The 18,197-nt window shown below is 40.7% G+C and overlaps 1 protein-coding gene across 3 annotated transcripts in view; it reads left to right on the top strand.

Moving 5' to 3' along the window:
- Positions 1-6,335, top strand: part of SLC30A10 (solute carrier family 30 member 10) — a 45,696-nt gene extending 39,361 nt beyond the window's left edge. For all 3 annotated transcript variants that reach the window (XM_055379367.2, XM_004028419.3, XM_055379374.2), the window contains exons 3-4: positions 2,154-2,393; positions 4,674-6,335. In XM_055379367.2, the coding sequence (XP_055235342.2) occupies positions 2,154-2,393; positions 4,674-5,173 (740 nt within the window). In that variant the 3' untranslated portion in view covers positions 5,174-6,335. The remainder of the gene's footprint in view (positions 1-2,153; positions 2,394-4,673) is intronic.
- The last annotated feature ends 11,862 nt before the right edge of the window (positions 6,336-18,197 follow it).

The raw sequence follows: 18,197 nt of genomic DNA, 5'->3' as shown, positions 1-18,197 counted from the left end.
TAGTTAGCATAATAATAATAATAGTTATTATTATTAAAGACAAGAGTTACTGTATGTCATAGGAGTTATGACAATCAACCAGAAGCTACTGTTTTATTGAATTCCTACATTGCTATTATATAAACAAAGGCAATTTGGAGTATGGCCCTGATCCTCATGTTACTTACGGAGGAAATGGACCTAACATGTATGAGACAATCAGAGAATAACAGACTGTCTCACGCAGTAAACATGACATTACATGTGTATAGGAGATATTAGGCTTTCATATTTTTATGGTAGCATTTTGTACCGTCCTGAAGCAAGTTAAAGCTTTGATTCTTAGCTCCTTGTAGAGGAACAAAGTATTTTTGAGTTTCCCTTCAGTGGTTCAGGACAGGGACTGGGGAGTTAAAAGCTCCTTTGGGGGTGGGGTGTTGGGAGAAAGGAGCACAGCATTAGAAAATGAGAATGTTAATGTATATATTGAATCGAGATCTTATTATCATAAGTAAACACTCAGCCAAAAGGAAATATGGGAATTCTTTTTATTCCTGTATTTTTTGGGGGAAAATTTGAGGCAATTGCCTCAAATTACATTTAGTGTTCACATGCCATTTTACCTATGATGTTATTTAGAATTGTGGAGTTGTTGCCAAGAGGAGGAATTAGCTCAATTAAAGCACCTTCCAAATGAGACTGTTTAGTCTTAGCCATGAGTAAGTTGTTAGTAATTTGGATTATTATTAATGCTACTGCATAAGTCTGTGGAATACATGGAGAGACAAAGCAGACCTTTCTTAATATAGATGCTTTCTTCTAGAGCAGTGCTTTGGAAACTTGTATGTGCATTCCAATCATCTGGGCATTTTTTTTTTTTTTTTTTTTTTTTGAGACAGAGTTTCACTCTTGTTGCCCAGGCTGGAGTACAATGGCACTATCTCGGCTCACTGCAACCTCTGCCTCCTGGGTTCAAGCGATTCTCCTGCCTCAGCCTTCTGAGTAGCTGGGATTACAGATGCCCCCACAATGTCCAGCTAATTTTTTGTATTTTTAGTAGAGATAGGGTTTCACCATATTGGCCAGGCTGGTCTTGAACTCCTGACTTCAGATGATCTACCTGCCTTGGCCTCCCAAAGTGCTGGGATTACAGGAGTGAGCCACCGCGCCCAGACTCACCTGGGCATCTTTTTAAAATGCAGGTTCAGATTCTACAGATCTGAGGTGGGTCCTGAGATGCATCATTTCTAACAAGCTCCTAGGTGATGCTGATGCTGCTGGTTTGCAAACTATACTTTGAATTGCAAGATTCTGATGTTGCTTTTTGTAAAAAACAAACAAAATCCCCCAAAACCAAAACCCAAAACTTTGTGTTTATATTTTATAATTTTTCTGACCAAATTTTTACCTAATTTACTTACTGAATCCCAATTTAGTCTTTGGCTAACAATTGGGCACTCAAATCTTTGCTGAGGAATGCATGTGTTCTATATCATAATCAATATCTTTAGAAACAATTCCCTTAATTAAAGGCACCCACAATTTTTAGTATTATCTGTAGAATTTTAATTTTATTTTATTGTGATAAATGGCTCTTTATGCAATGGAAATGTTGCCAGAGTCCCTGTTCTTGGACACCTCTTAAACCAAATGCCATTTAAATGACCACAGACTAAATACAAAGTAGGTAAATGCTTACAGGGAAAGGGGAAAGTGGATCAAGGTAGAAAAAAGACAATTTGTTTTAAACACTCTTAATACAACTTGTTCTCTCTCCCCTTAAACATGTTTAAAACAATGTAAAGCACAGATGCTTGTCTGAAAGAAAAAGAAATCATTTGCACAGCCCCTGTTTTCCAGCTTGGTGCCCTTTGATGGGTGGTGAGTGGTAGCGATGTGGCCCGGTGAGACGGCACAGTCACTCTTCCTGCAGGTCAGAATCTTCCTAGGCTGTTGCTCTTCCAAGGTACTCTGAGTCCTGAGATGGTGGCCTGGGGCTTTGTTTCCTAAGAAGTAGTTGCCATTATTTTGATTCATCCTACTGTTCTAACCAAAACAAAAACCAAAAAACTCCAAATGGTAACAGATATTCATATACCCGGACATCCAAGTCAGTGAGTGTCACGTGGCTTCCAGATTTGCATCTGTGCTGCAGTAGTCTTTCTTCCTGGCAGGTGTACTTTTGCATGTGATGGGAGATGCCCTGGGGTCCGTGGTTGTGGTCATCACGGCCATCATATTCTATGTGCTTCCCCTGAAGAGTGAGGACCCGTGTAACTGGCAGTGTTACATTGACCCCAGCCTGACTGTCCTCATGGTCATCATCATTTTGTCATCTGCCTTCCCGCTTATCAAGGAGACCGCTGCCATTCTGCTACAGATGGTCCCAAAAGGAGTCAACATGGAAGAGCTGAGTAAGTAGACTGAATTTTGATCCAGAACCACTCTCAATTTAATGCTATTCAGGCCAAAGGACGAGCATTATTTAAGAGCAGCATTTGAGTTATGTATTCTGAAACACCTTAAATCACCAGGTGGTAGAGACATCATCATATGTTTTATAGCCTATTAAGATGACTCAGCTCCAAGTACCAAAGGTCCTTTGCAATCCGTGATTCTCTGACTCAACTGCAAATTTTTAAGAATGCAATACTTGGTCTGGGCGCGGTGGCTCACGCCTGTAATCCTGGCACTCTGGGAGGCAGAGGTGGGTGAGTCACCTGAGGTCAGGAGTTCAAGACCAGCCTGACCAACATGGTGAAACCCTGTCTCTACTAAAAATACAAAAAAATTAGCCAGGCGTGGTAGCATGCGCCTGTAATCCCAACTACTTGGGAGGCTGCGGCAGGAGAATCGCTTGAACCCGGGAGGCGGAGGTTGCAGGGAGCCGAGATTGCACCACTGCACTCCAGCCTGGGTGACAGAGTGAGATTCTGACTCAAAAAAAAGGAAAGAAAAAAAAAGAAAAGAATGCAATGCTTGGATAATACCTATTCCTGGGCTACTTACTTTCATGTCAAAGGTTTATTTTAATTCAAATAAGGCCATTTCTGCCAAGAACTTTATTTTATTCTCCTTATTCTAAAAACACAAATCATTCATAATCTAGACCCTGCTTTCTAGTTAATGCGGGCATGCAAGTCACTGTGTCTCTCACAACACTGCCCAGAGCTGCAGGCAGAGCAGGTGGTGGGAGAGGGAAGGAGACAGAAGAGCAGACATACAGCATTGCCTTTGCCTTCCCAGGAGCTAGTTCATTTCCCAATTGAGGAAATAAGATAAACATATACAAATAAATTTGTGATATATACTGGATATGTTTTTAGTAAAGTAATATATTTAAAAACAGATATTTTTAAAAATAGAGGGCTACTTTTTGTGACTCATGCCTGTAATCTCACCACTTTGGGAGGCTGAAGTGGAAGGATTGCATAAGGCCCGGAGTTCAAGACCAGCCTGGGCAACATAGTGAGACCTCATTTTTAGAAAAATAAAAAAAATTGTATTTTATAAATAAATAAAAAAGTAAAGGTTGTAGTGTGTGCCTGTGGTCCCAGCTACTCAGTAGGCTGAGGTGGGAGGATCACCGGAGCCCTGGAGTTTGAGGCTGTAGAGAGCCATAAATATGCCACTGCACTGCAGCCTGGGAGACAGGGCAAGACTCTGTCTCTAAAAAAAACAAAAAAAACCCCCCGCAAGATAGTAATAACAATAGCAATATTTTCATAGCATTTACTGCATGCTAGAAATGTAAGTGTTCTAAGTGCTTTACTTATAATAATGCATTTTAATCCTTAAAATAATACAAAAAGGTACTATTATCATTTCTATTATACAGATAAGGAAACTGAGGCACAGAGAGGTTAGGTAATTGCCTAACGTCATGCAGTTAGTAAATGTCTAAACTAGGATTCAAACTAGCTGACTGCAAAGACTTTGCTCAAATCAGCATTGAATACCATCTCTCTAAATACATACTCATTTTGGAAAGTATAGAAAATACAGAGGAGCCTAAATGAGAAAATAGAAATCTTTCATAATTTGACTGTTAATATTTTCTTCTATATGCGGTGTAAAAAGAAAGATCATACCATACACACAGTTTAGCAATTTGCTTTTTCACTTAAAAATACCTTATGTACATTTTCTCATATCCTTAAATATGCAACTTACTTTTAAACAACTATATCCTATTCCATTACATCATTGATTTAACTATTTCCTTGTTGGTTCCATCTTTTTAATGAACACAAGGAGCACTGTCCAAACCATTCTTGTACATACATATTTGGTTATTTCTTTTAGGTTAAACTTTTAGTACTAGAATTGCTAGTAAAGGTTTTTTTGATCCATGTTGCCAAATCATCCCTTTTAAGAAAAGGCATTGCACTTTATACTACTATGGGAAGTTCATTCAAGTGTCCATTCCCTTGTATACTCAGCAACCCTGGGGACTTTTTTCTTGTCGTTGTTAGACTTACTTTCTTAAATGACTTTGTGTGGGCTAACAATGTGTGGAGAAAGAAGGTTAAGGGCAAATGTACCCATAGAGGTAGAACTAATTTCTTCCAGCTGTTCTTAGTAAGTAGGCAGCCATTTTGGTGAGAATGCTTAACGGAATCATATCCCTCCTGTAGTTCCATGTTTCAAATGCAGCGCTCACCTTGGCTTTTGTTTGCTCTTCTCTGTTATAGTGAGTAAACTCTCTGCTGTGCCTGGAATTAGCAGTGTACATGAAGTGCACATCTGGGAACTTGTAAGTGGAAAGATTATTGCCACCCTGCACATCAAGTATCCTAAGGACAGGGGATATCAAGATGCCAGCACAAAAATTCGAGAAATCTTCCACCGTGCGGGAATCCACAATGTGACCATCCAGTTTGAAAATGTGGACTTGAAGGAACCCCTGGAGCAGAAGGACTTACTGTTGCTCTGCAACTCACCCTGCATCTCCAAGGGCTGTGCTAAGCAGCTGTGTTGTCCCCCCGGGGCACTGCCTCTGGCCCACGTCAATGGCTGTGCTGAGCACAATGGTGGGCCCTCTCTAGACACATACGGAAGTGATGGCCTCAGTAGAAGAGACGCAAGAGAAGTGGCTATTGAAGTGTCTTTGGATGGCTGTCTGAGTGACCACGGACAAAGTCTTAACAAAACTCAGGAGGACCAATGTTATGTCAACAGCACTCATTTTTAATCTGGTACTCACATAATCAGACCACATAGACGAGGCACTTTGGAACCACAAGCTTGGCTCACAAAAAGAGCTTTCTGGGTTGTAGGCCCAGACCAGACTTGCAGCGTGCATGCTCTGTGTTCACTAGGGGTTGGCTGTTTGGGATTTTAGTTAAACGTGTCTGTGAATTTTTATGTAACTAACTCCTTTCCATTCCCCTGGGTGTCTCATGCTGCTCTTTGACTGTTTCAGCTTGAACATGCATTTTCTAAAGCAAACTGCACTAGTGTACATATCAGGGACATTAAAGTCTGGGACTGGGGCTCAATAGCTGCGGATACAGTGTTCAAAGAAGTTCTTGTTTCTAAACTGATTAGAACTTCTAGCTAATGCTCAGGTGAGATCATAGCTTAAATACATTGAAAAAACTAAAGTACCACAATAGCTGTATTTTTCCCAGTCCCCTTAACGATCACAAAAGAGGCAACTTAAGTATTTCTGGCACTGAAGAAATATCTTTTTTCTTTGATTCATTTTTGAATAAATATAAAACGAATAACTATTAAGGTAGAAAATATTCTCAGAATATTCTAGAGGAGGTAAAGGTTAGTAGGAGGACGTTGGCCATCTCTACATTTTGTGAGGTGAGAGAAAACTAATGTTTACTTTGTGCTGTGAACTGAACTGCAGCTATAGAATGTTTCAAATGCTTAAATATATAATACATTTTTTTCCATGGAAGTGAGGGAATATTTCAGCTTCCTTAAGTATAACACAAATACTCATATACTGTCTTTTAGAGTCAGTATAGTTGGAGCTGGTTTCATTTAGTGCTTTGATAATGATTTACTTATTTTTCCAAATTTCCTTTGACTTTTCTTTCATACGATTGCATTGATCTATGCAGCATTTACCAGAAAAGAGTATTCCTGGGATAGCAGAATGCATAACACTGAGTGTTAATTCTTGCAAAATAAATAAGCTAGACTGCCTTCTTTAATTAGACATATTTTAAAGTATTTATTATAGTTGTCAACTAGTAACTCAATGAAAAAGTTGATGCCCAAGGGAGAAATGAGAATTAGCTTAACTGCTGCCTTTAATGTGTTTTTGAGGAACTTAAAATTTTCTTTCATGTCTCTGATCCATATTACCAAGTTCAAATAAAATTTTTATAATCAGATTCAGACCCATAACCAAACTGTGTTGGTAGTAGAGAAGCATCTGTCATGTATTTAACACATTGCTCAGACATCAGTATTTAAATCAGAACAGTCTCACAGGTATGAGAAAATGGGAAGTGCCTCACTAGACAACTAGTATCATCTCTGGTAGACTGCAAGATTGTCTGAAAATAACCATCTCTTAGTGTGTAAAGTCCTGTTCAGAATCTGCACAGGATTTTTCAGAGGTGCTGGGTTGATAATGAAGGCAGCATCCACAATTTTTTAGAACAAACATCATATTTAAACAATGTATCTTAGTCCTAAATTTGAAGGCTAAAATAAGTAAGCAGCTATGATCCGTAGGATAGGAAATTATTATTTTTTTCTTTTTTTATAGAGACAGGGTCTCGCTATGTTGCCCAGCTGGCCTTGAACTCCTAGCCTCAAGTGATTCTCCCGCCTTGGCCTCCCAAAGCACTGGGAGAACAGGCATGAGCCACTGCACCTGGCCAGGAAATTCTTTATTCCTTGAAAATGTATTATCTGAGTTTAAATTGGCTGTGAAGTAGGTAAATAGAAAAATGCCTAAAAATGTTTTTATTTCTAGGAGCTTATTGGGCTAGGTTATATGCACTTTATAAGCTCAAAGGGGTTAATAAGTAAGAATTTCTATTTTAGTATTAAAAGTGTGGCATGTACTCACACAAAACACTGCATCCTCTTAAGAAACTCAGCATGGAGATCAGTGGGCCAGATTCTCCTACATAAACATTGGTTGAAATTCCTTAGAGCCAAAAAAGAAATGTTTCTCTGACTTCCAAATTTGAAGGTCTAATTTGATTTCACATCATTCTGCCTTTATTAAAAGGGAAAATTATAATTTCACAGTTTTTGTGCAACTGGCTGAAGGAATGGATATTAGTTTGCATTTAAACACTGTTCTTTAATCTCTAAAATATTTTTCTGGGTAAGAAAAGGCACTTAATTCCACTGTAATTAAACCTAACTTCAGAAAAGTATCTTGATAGACAGTTATACCAGATTATGGCCTGGAGTCAATATGAAATAATACCTTTTTAAGACAGTTTGGCTGACTGCATTTAATAATGTCCAATCATGCTAAGTGCAATAATTTTGTATTGGGTTGAGTGGCTTGCATTTGCCACCTGTGGCACTGTGATGCCTGCTGTATGCTATTTTCACTTGGGTTTTACTCTCTCTTTAATTGTCCTGCCTTTCAATTCTCCCAAGGAAATACAAGAGTTTTCTTTTTCCCTTTAAATCAGCCCTGCTTGGTGGCAGTAGCAGCTGATAAATAGATTTAAAACAGCACTGTTTTCCTTTAAGATTAGAAAAACACTGGCACTCAGTTTGGTGCTCCTGTATACTTAGGTTATTTACAGAAAATCCCCTCCCCCCCGCCTTTTTTTAAAGAACTGACATAATTTTTTGTTTTTGTTTGTTTGTTTTATTGAGACGGAGTCTTGCTCTGTCGCCCAGGCTGGAGTGCAGTGGTGCTATCTCAGCTCACTGCAAGCTCTGCCTCCTGGGTCCACGCCATTCTCCTGCCTCAGCCTCCCAAGTAGCTGGGATTACAGGTGCTCGCCACCACGCCCAGCTAATTTTTTGTATTTTTAGTAGAGACCGGGTTTCACCATGTTAGCCAGGATGGTCTCGATCTCCTGACCTCGTGATCTGCCCACCTCGGCCTCCCAAAGTGCTGGGATTACAGGCGTAAGCCACTGCGCCCGGCCAGAACTGACATAATTTTTAAAGTCTACGGCATATTTTGTGTGTCAGCTCAGGGACCAGTTGTCCTGTGTGCTAACCTGGCCTTCTACACGGCCCTACTGCACTTCTGTTTCTATAGAAACAGTCCTTTCCACATTATTTTAGCATTGGCCATAGGAAATACTGTCTGCTTCATTTTCTGACTCTCAACATTGTTTTTGAAAATATAATTAATTTTTTTCATGATATTGGGCCGTTATGAATACCCACAGGCTCCACTGTTGACAGAAAATAAAGTTACTCTCTTCTTGATAAAATATCAACAAAGTAGGGAGACATTATTTGAGGAAGAATTAAGAATATTCTCCATATTTAGTTCTTTTTTTTTTTTTTTTGCCATTGGCAGAGCAAATTCCAGTGGTGGTAAATCAAGAACTCTAAAGTTCAGTAGAGAGAGGTGTTTTGAATGTCAAGGAAATCACTAAGGTAGATTTGGGATTACAATAAGACAGCTGCCCTGTGAGGTCATAAGAGCTTTTGTGAGGCTTACTCCAGGGGTTCTCAGTCTTGGCATTACTGACATTTTGAATTGGATGTGTTCTTGCTCCTGATGTGTGGGTTGTGTATTGTAGGATGTTTAGCAGCACCCCTGACCGCTATGCATAAATGCCGGTACTGTCCCCCTAAGTTGTGACAACAAATGTCTCCAGACATTGCCACATATAACCTGGGGAAAAAAATTGCCCCAAGTTCTGAGCCACTGGGTAGAACTAAGGGTAGTTTAGGGACAATGTTAATGAAAGCCTCTCCAAAGTCCCATAGTCTTTTTAATAATTAATTCTGCAGAATTTGCTCTTTAAAAACATATTTTTAAAGGCAAGACCAGCCTATTCATAAAAATTGCAGTTGTTTCCACATAGGAACTTTGGATATTTAAAGAAAAATGTAATTTGAAATGAAAAGCCCTTATAAATCCCTTTATACTTATCAGTCATTATAACAGTAAATGAAATGAAGAAAAAGCATTTGGTCTCACTCTTCTGTGCTGATCTCTTTAACTCCTGAATATCCTCAATTTGATGAGCCCACTATCAAATGAGACTGGATAGTTATCAGCACAAATGATTCATGGGGTTGAGATGTTTAAATCTCCTTCATATTTAAAATGATCGATTTTAAACTTGATGATGTTAATTCTTCTTAGTTCCTGGTAAGCAGCTCATCTTAGTGCTAATGACAAGTTCAGATGTTAAAAAAATCTTTATCATTTATGGCTAATTTTATCCTTTGCCAAATCATATCTATTTTCTTCAAGAGAGCAAAATACATTTCCTGATTTTAAAGTATTCTGTTTTTAAATATATCTTCACATTCCTGTAGTAAAAGACTGCAAAAAAAAAAAAAAAAAAAAAAAAAAAAAAAAAACTGATGTAGAAAAAATGAAGAAACATGACCTGATTTGAATTTTGAATTTGGATGAATGATCGCGGACTGCATGCCTGCTCTATAGAAGTCATGCGCCTGATAAAGTGTCACGTATTTGTGCTTCTTAGTTTATTTACCCTCGAGTAGCCACAGGTAGAAATGAGGTCGTCAAACCAGGAATTTAGTTTCTCAAGTGGAAATTGCATTGAAAGATAATCCTCAATGTAATCTGCATGTTCTTACCCATCTGGAGTTTAGATAATGCAGACAAGTCATTTTCTGGTGCTTCTCTTTTCATGTGTTTTATTTCGTACCTTTTTGTTTACATGGAACTTTCTTGAATGTTTGCTAGATGATCAACTGTCACCTCTTAGTACAAAGCCATGCCAGACACTGCACCTACTCTGCACTCTAATGAGAACAATCCGGAAAGGATGATTTTCAAGGGAGAGTGACCTCTTCCTGGAGATCTGAGGTTATGTTACAGTATTGTGGAGTTTTGTTGCTTAAAATTCTCCTCCTGTCCTCACAGGCAATTTTGCTAGAGTTGCAATCCTCACATTTGAGAGAACTGTCAAAACTCTAAGACATAAAGTTTAAATAACTCATTAATAATTGCATGTGAATCCCCCAGTAATGTATGTACATGAGCATACCTTTCAAAGATGTTCAATGGTGCTGTAAATAAAATTTTTTTAAAAAATAGAAACATGACTGAGATATGTCTGTGGCAATTAAACAGATAACTGAAAGTAGCAGAACTCATTTTGTCTTTGTCACTTACCCTGGTAAGTTTATTATTCAGTAACTCCTTGGATTGGTTTTAATAATTTGGGCCTATTTCTGTTTTTCTGTTTTGCTAGTCTCCTTCACACCCCTTCTTCTGTCACCCAGGCTGGAGTGCAGTGGCACCATCTGGGCTCACTGCCACCTCCACCTCCCAGATTCAAGCGATTCTCCTGCCTAAGCCTCCTGAGTAGCTGAGATTACAGGCGCCCGCCACCATGCCCGGCTAATTTTTTATTTTTAGTAGAGACGGGGTTTCACCATGTTGGCTAGGCTGGTCTTGAACTCCTGACCTCAAGTGATCCACCCTCCTCAGACTCCCAAAGTGCTGGCATTACAGGCATGAGCCACCATGGCCCGCCCTGATTTGGTTTTCTAGAAAGACCGTTTTGGCCCTGGGCTCTGACCGATTTGGCTCAGTAGGCTTCGTGTAGAAGGGCAAGCTGTTTGGATTCAGGGAAGATAGAGAGGCCTGGCTTATTTTGGAGAGGGTCTCTGGATTTGAAATCTCTCCAGTGGGTTGACTGTAATCTTTATAAATGTTGGATTAGAGGAACAATCTTCCAGTTTTTTCAATTGCTTTTATCAATTAATTGATTTATCAGCATACACTTATTGCAAAGTGTGTGCAAGTGATTCTTGTCTTCAAGGAGTTTATAGTCCACATGTGAAGTTAAGTAAGGCCGTGCAACTTAGTGGGAGTTTAAGGGCAGCTGTGTATAGCCCGTGATTGCTGAGATAACCTTGTGCTGGATGCGTTCTGGTGCTCAAATGTGCACATTCCAACCCCTGGGTAGCGTCTGCAATAAAAGGGGGCTACACGACATTTCATGACTATCAGTTTCTTTCAACAATAAGAGTCTGTAGCATGAAGCAGAGGACTGAACCCAGGAGTTAGAGTACAGACTCTCTGTTCCACTGAGAATCCCACCTACCCTCTGTCTCCTACCCTGCAGAATAGTTTTTTCATACCACTATTATGTAGTAACATTAAGTTATGCATTTACTTATTTTCAGTCTCTCTCACTAGATAAGGCTTTACATAATCCACCACTGTGTTCTTCAGCCCCTATCACAGTATTTGGAACAGTACCTGGCACATAGTGGTAGCTCCATAAATATTTACTGAATGAATGAATGAATGAATGAATGAATGAATGAAACAAACATAAGAATGAAGGAAAACTTCAACTCTTGGTGTTAGTAGTTACAGGCTTTGAACAAATTCTATAACTTCATTGAGCTTCAGTTTTCTTATTTATAAATGAGGCTAATGATGAAAACCTGTGGTAACTACCACAGGGTTGTAGGAATTAAAGGAGATGATGCATATGAGAACAGATTTAAATGTCAATGGATCTTATTCTTTCACACTTTCAATCTGGCATTCATATTTTTCCTGTTCTTATCCTGCCTCCTGCCATCTAGGTAACTCCATTTTGTCAATTAATTAAACATCAATGCTAAACAGCACTAAATGGTAGTATAAGCAACAGGGTGAAAGTGAAGAAGAAAGAATGAAGAGTCAAGGACAGCTTCACAGAAGAACTGGCAGTTGAAATCAGCCTTGGAGTGGTTCAGCGAGTGGAGAAAGAGGGGAAAGGACCTTCCGAATTGAGAGTTTAGTTTTAATTCTTTAGGCAATTGCCCTTAAAGCTTTGGTGGGAGGAGTGTGAGAGGGCAAATTGGGGAAATGCCAAGAACAGAATATTTTCAGAAGACAATTTTCTCCAAAAATCTTCCTCAGCTGCTCTATGTTGCTCTGCACAGAGCGTTTCACCTGACACGCACTGAGCCACTAGCATCTCCAGTCCTGCCCAGGATGCTGAGCTCCATCAGAGAAGGACTCACTGTTGTTAAGTCAAGTTTAGCCTAAAGCTGCCTCCTTACATATTTAACTTCAGCCTAAAGGTGTCTCTGTACATCATGAACTATAGCTAGTGGAAGTGGAACCAGATTATAGCCCACACTTGTGCCAGTCACCGAGTTTTGGCCAATCAAATGTGGCTCTGTTCCCAGGCTGCAGTGCAGTGGCCCAATCTTGGCTCACTGCAACTTTCGCCTCCCAGGTTCAAGCCATTCTCCTGCCTCAGCCTCCCAAGTAGTTGGGACTACAGGGACAGGCCACCATGCCAGGCTAAGTTTTCTGTATTTTTAGTAGAGACAGGGTTTCACCATGTTGGCCCAATGGTCTTGAACTCCTGATCTCAGGTGATCCACCCACCTCGGCCTCCCAAAGTGTTGTGATCACAGGCATGAGCCACCATGCCCAGCCTATCCTAATTTTGAAATCAGCTTTCCTTGACTCTTCTCTGTTCCTTTCAGTGGGAGCATGCTGCCCCAGATTCCCCCTTACCCCCTGGCTTATCCCCACAAACCAGCTCAAACCTTGCAGCCATGTTTAATGCTGCCTTTACTCTTATCCTATGTCTAACTCATCATTATGCTCAACTAATGCTCCCTGCAAAGTACTACTCATGTCAGCGCCTCCTTTCCATTCCTGCCTGTTCCTCAGGTTCAGCTGTATCACCTCAGTCTGTACTGTTGCAGGAGCCTCTTGGCCAGCTCCCAGCCACCCCTAAACTTCCTCTTGTCAACCCTCTTGCTTCCCTCTGCTCCAGGAGGAGGGACAAACTCCCCCAGCCTGTCACTGTGGTTTCCTTCTCACCCCAGCACCCCCCAGGGGTTATCTTCTTCAGCAGACAAGCAGAGCACAAAGATACCTAAGGAAGTTAGAATGTGAGAGGGTGCAAGGATGCATTTTCTCTATAGGCTAGTGAATCGAGTTTTGTATGAGTTGGGGAGAGAGTATTATAGAGTAGTCTGTTTCTTCTATGCCAAAAGTCTTTCTTCTTTTTTTTCTTTTTTCTTTTTGATTTTTACATTACACTTACCAAGTTATTTCTTTTCTGGTTTCTCTTTCTGGCTGACTTCCTTTTCTATGTGAGTGTGTCATTTTGCCCCAAAGCTGACTTCCTGTGGATGACCAACTGCGACCTTCCTTGACTAGTGTCCTGATTCCAGAGCACACTCTGATATTGACATATCCCATGAGCGTAAGCAGAGCCATGGCCTCTCTCATCTTGTGTGAGGCAAAAAAGAGGGTGGACTTTCCTTTATCTCATATTTTCACCACATGCTCACATATGTGGCTGTGACATAATAATGAACTCCAATATAGAGCCAAAATATTTGGCACATTGCACAATTCTTTTAGGCTTGAAGATGCAAGAGTAGATTTGCATGGGATTTATAACCACAGGGCTGGGTGGGGACTAGGTGAAGGTGGGGGAGCAAATTGTCCCAGTGGCTAAGGTCGATAGAGGCTTGCAGTGGTGCTGATAACAACCAGGTCTCCTATCTTCCTCAGAAAACTGGGGCCAAAAGAAGACCACGAGTCTGTAGATGTCATCTGATGCCCAAAAGCATTCAGAAAAAAAAACCGTTGACTCTTTTGGAAGGCATGATGATTGAGAATGTTTTACAGCATTTACTTTCCATTGTTAAAAATTGCACTATTGTCTGGGCGCCGTGGATCACGCCTGTAATCCTAGCACTTTGAGAAGCCAAGGCGGGTGGATCACTTGAGGTCAGGAGTTCAAGACCAGCCTGGCCAACATGGTGAAACCTCATCTCTACTAAAAATAAAAAAATTAGCCAGGCGTGGTGGTGGGCACCTATAATCCCAGCTATTCGGGAGGCTGAGGCAGGAGAATCACTTGAGCCTGGGTTGCGGAGGTTGCAGTGAGCTGAGATGGCACCACTGCACTCCAGCCTGGGTGTCAGAGAGAGACTCCGTCTCAGAACAAAAACAAAAACAAAAACAAAAACAAAAACAAAAAAATTGCACTTTATAATACGTCCTGAGTGGGGAGACATGACTTGACCCATGGTATGACTAATGTTAAGTTATAGGAAAGTGTTTACAGAGAGATTTTATTATAAAAATCAATATATACTATGAACTATAGTTTAAGGTTTAAACATTCTGGTCTTGAAATCTGCCTGCTTTCAAATCCTAGCTCTACTATTTGTTAGTTATTTGACCTGTGAAAGTAAATTGCCAGAGAATTTAAAAAGTTCTCTGGGCCTCATTTGTGCCATGTGTGGAATGGAGGCAATTAGATTTCCTGCCTCATGAGATTGTCGTGCAGACTAAAGGAAATGCGGAACGCTCAACACAGAGCCTGGGTCTCTAAATGCTCTATGAATGCTATTAGCAAATCTTCTTTAAATGCCAACTTTAATTAATAAGTAAAATTTGAGCCAGAGTTATTCCAATTGTTAACTCACTACTTGTGAAATGTCAAAAATATATGGTGTAGATTAGCCTGAGTGTCAGCACCCAGTTAGATTTGAAATGGCAGAGGCTGTATTACATGACTTTACCAAAGAACTATACAGACCTGGACGCAGAACCCTGCTTCTCCACCCCCAAATTCCAAGGGCCCTTATTTCTGAGAAAACACAATTCAGTGCTGAAGGGCTTCAGTGAAATACCAGGGCTTGATAGAACAGGACCTCACCTCCCAGCCATACGCAGGTGGCATCTCGAACAGTAATGTCACTGCTAGAGGGCTACTGAGTCCAGGGTTCCAGCCAGAGGCAGCGAAGGCTTCAGCTGACTCTGGGTGAACCTCCATTCTGTCAATGCCTTCCAGCTAGAGACGAACACACCTGTGGTTGAATGAGTTGGGTTTAATAATTGATGCCAAGAGGAGAAGGTACACCATGGGGAACCACGGGGCATATCAGCAAGAGGGTGTTCACAAACTTGAGGATTTGGGTTCATGTTAGGTGATTTTGGGGGAGGATTAAAGGAAATGAGGCTTTGCTTTGGACTGGATGCTGTCAGCAAGTGGGGATAACTCTGACTAGGTATCTTAATAAATCCTATCTTTAAGGGAAGCGGGGAGGAATGAAGCAAGGCTCAAGTTTTAACCGGGAGCAGTTGTCACTTTTTTCTTTTTTTGAGACAGAGTCTAGCTCTGTTGCTTAGGCTAGAGTGCAGCGGCAGGCCCATAGCTCACTGCAGCCTCGACCTTCTGGGCTCAAGTGATCCTCCCACCTCAGCCTCCTGAGTAGCTGGGGCTACAGGATTGGACTACCACTCTTCGCTAGTTTTTTTAAATTTTTTAAATTAGAGACAAGGTCTTGCTATGTTGCCAGGCTGGTCTTGAACTCCTGAGCTCAAGTGATCTTCCTGCCTCTGCCTCCCTCTGCAGTGGCTCACACCTGTAATCCCAGCACTTTGGTAGGCTGAGGCTGCTGTCACTCATTTTATCCAGGGTGGGGTCTGGGATTTTAGGGATTTGCACAGTGCTCTTGTTTTTGTCTGTGCTGAGACGGTATTACAGAGTGATCTTGTTTCTCACCTCACTTCATCACAGTCACGGTGGCCTCTTGTCTGGCGCTGGTGTTCTGAGAGATGGTTTGTGCTCCACAGAAGAATACAATGGCTTAGCTGTGAGAGCCAGGCCAGTCCCACCAACACCAAGGTCTTGTATAGTATCAGTTCCAGATGCCAGGGGTGTACTTTTCTTTTTAGTATGTTCTCAGTACTTAATATATTTGTGGTACATTTTAATGAAGCAGGCTATGCACATTGAAATCCTGGCTGAAAGGACACTTAGAAGCTATGTGACCCTGGAAAGTTACTCCACCTTTTGAGGCATCAGTATCCTCCACATTTTATATGTGAGGTCTATACCTGGCCTCCCAGGGGTGCTGTGAAGATTAAATGAGATAATGCATGTTCCTGACAAATAGTGATTTAAAAACTTAGCTATTTTTGTTGAGTCCTTCTGTACAGTTTGGCCTCCATGGCTTTCCGATTTTAAGACATGGATCAAATGCATTCTCTCTCTTTTTTTTTTTTTTTTTGAGATGAAGGCTTGCTCTGTTGTCCAGGCTGGAATGCAGTGGCATGATCTCGGCTCACTGAAACCTCTGCCTCCGAGGTTCAAGTGATTCTCCTGCCTCAGCCTCCTCCGAGTAACTGGGACTACAGGCATGAGCCACCATGCCCAGCTAATTTTGGCATTTTTAGTGGAGATGGGGTTTCACCATATTGGCCAGGCTGGTCTCAAATGCCTGACCTCAAGTGATCTACCTGCCTAGGCCTCCCAAAGTGCTGGGATTACAGGCGTGAGCCACCGCACGCAGCCTGCGTTCTCTCATTTTGCTTCATTTTATTTCCTTGCATCATGTGACTTTTTTTTTTTTTTTTAAGTTTTAAGTATCATGATCAGAAGGCCTGCCAGATGCATAAGGTTATTTCTTCCTTTGTATTGACTTCTAGGAAATAATCTTACGTTACTGCAGCCGTTACTGTCATTGTTACTGCTATGATGGTGTCAAACAACAGAGCCAGAGAGAGTCCGGCCACAGTGTGCATCATAGCACGGGAGCTCACACCGCTTGTGAGGGACCGGGTTATCATCCTGGCTATCTGCTCATCAATGAATGTTTGTTGAACACATTGAATGTTGTTGAATTCATTGAATGAATGAATGAATGAATGAATGTAAACAGTGAAGCTTAGTTTACTTCTCATCTCACATTCCATCAAGCAGGTATTTTCTTTCTTCTTCGATATCAACATTCCACTGGGGCTTTGCTGCACAGTTATTGAGTGATGCTCAACACTTCAGTGGAAAGAATGCTACAAGTGAGTTATCTGTGGTTCCCAAGAGGCGACAGCACAGAGCGGGGCAGGCCTCCTATCTCCCCTTTACACGGCCGGGGACTCAGGCTACCACACCCACATCCATTTCAGGCCATCACATTTGGAACAGATGTTTTTAGCCTCTTTGCTCATTGATAAGAAAGTGTTCTTTGTTTTATTTTGGAGCTCTGTGATATCTCCTGCTTTCCTTTGTCACCTCCCTTTATATGTTCTTTTTGCCTTTCTTAGATCCTTTTTTATTACTAAGTGGCAATAGAACAAAAGACTGCAGGAGCAAGTAAAGTGAGAGAAAGCCAAATCTCAGAGGAAAACATGTTTAACAAAACAACCACATATGGTTTGTTCTTCAACTTGCTTTTAAAAATTCACAATATATTCTGGTGATCTTTCCCAGACAAGATATAAAGATTTACCTCATTTTTATGAACAGTTATATAGTATTCCATTATGCAGCCATGTCAACTTAAATATCTACTCTCTTGTTGATAAATTTTACTTCCTTTAGAAAATCTTATAAGCTTTAAGTACCACTGGCATAACTCTGACACTTTCTGGTATTAGGTATGTGTGGATTTTGTCTTAATGTCCCTAAAATACTTCTTCTTTATGCTTTTTGCTCTCTCTGTCCCCAGTTTCCTATAATGAGTATATACTACTTATATAATATCATGAAAAAGTTATTTAAAAATAGTATTACTCTCATAAATATTTTCTTGAGTTCTGATTCCAATGACACTTATTGCTACTCCTAATCCATTTAATATTTGATTATATGTTTGATATCTTCAAATAAATAGCTTTTTTCTTGAGAACACAAAATATATATTAATAATAATAAAAATAATAATAACATTGACTCAGTACCTCTATGTGGGAGGTACTTGACTTGTACATATGATCTCATTTAACCCTCACAAAACCCCTGAAGAGTCGGTTCCCTTTCTACTAATGAGGAAAATAAAGCTCAGAGAGCTTATTTTATTATATTTTATTTTGAGACAGAGTTTCTCTCTGTCACCCAGGCTGGAGTGCAGTGGTGTAATCTTGGCTCACTGCAACTCTGCCTCCTGGGTTTAAGCGATTCTCCTGTCTCAGCCTCCCAAGTAGCTGGGATTACAGACATGTGCCACCACGCCCAACTAATTTTTGTATTTTTAGTAGAGACAGGGTTTCGCCATGTTGGCCAGGCTGGTCTCAAACTCCTGACCTCAGGTGATCTGCCTACCTCGGCCTCCCAAAGTGCTGGCAT

Source organism: Gorilla gorilla, chromosome 1 (genome assembly GCF_029281585.2).
Source record: "Gorilla gorilla gorilla isolate KB3781 chromosome 1, NHGRI_mGorGor1-v2.1_pri, whole genome shotgun sequence".
Taxonomy (NCBI): Eukaryota; Metazoa; Chordata; class Mammalia; order Primates; family Hominidae; genus Gorilla; species Gorilla gorilla.
Note: the sequence above shows the minus strand (reverse complement) of the source record. Positions and strands in the feature narration are given on the sequence as shown.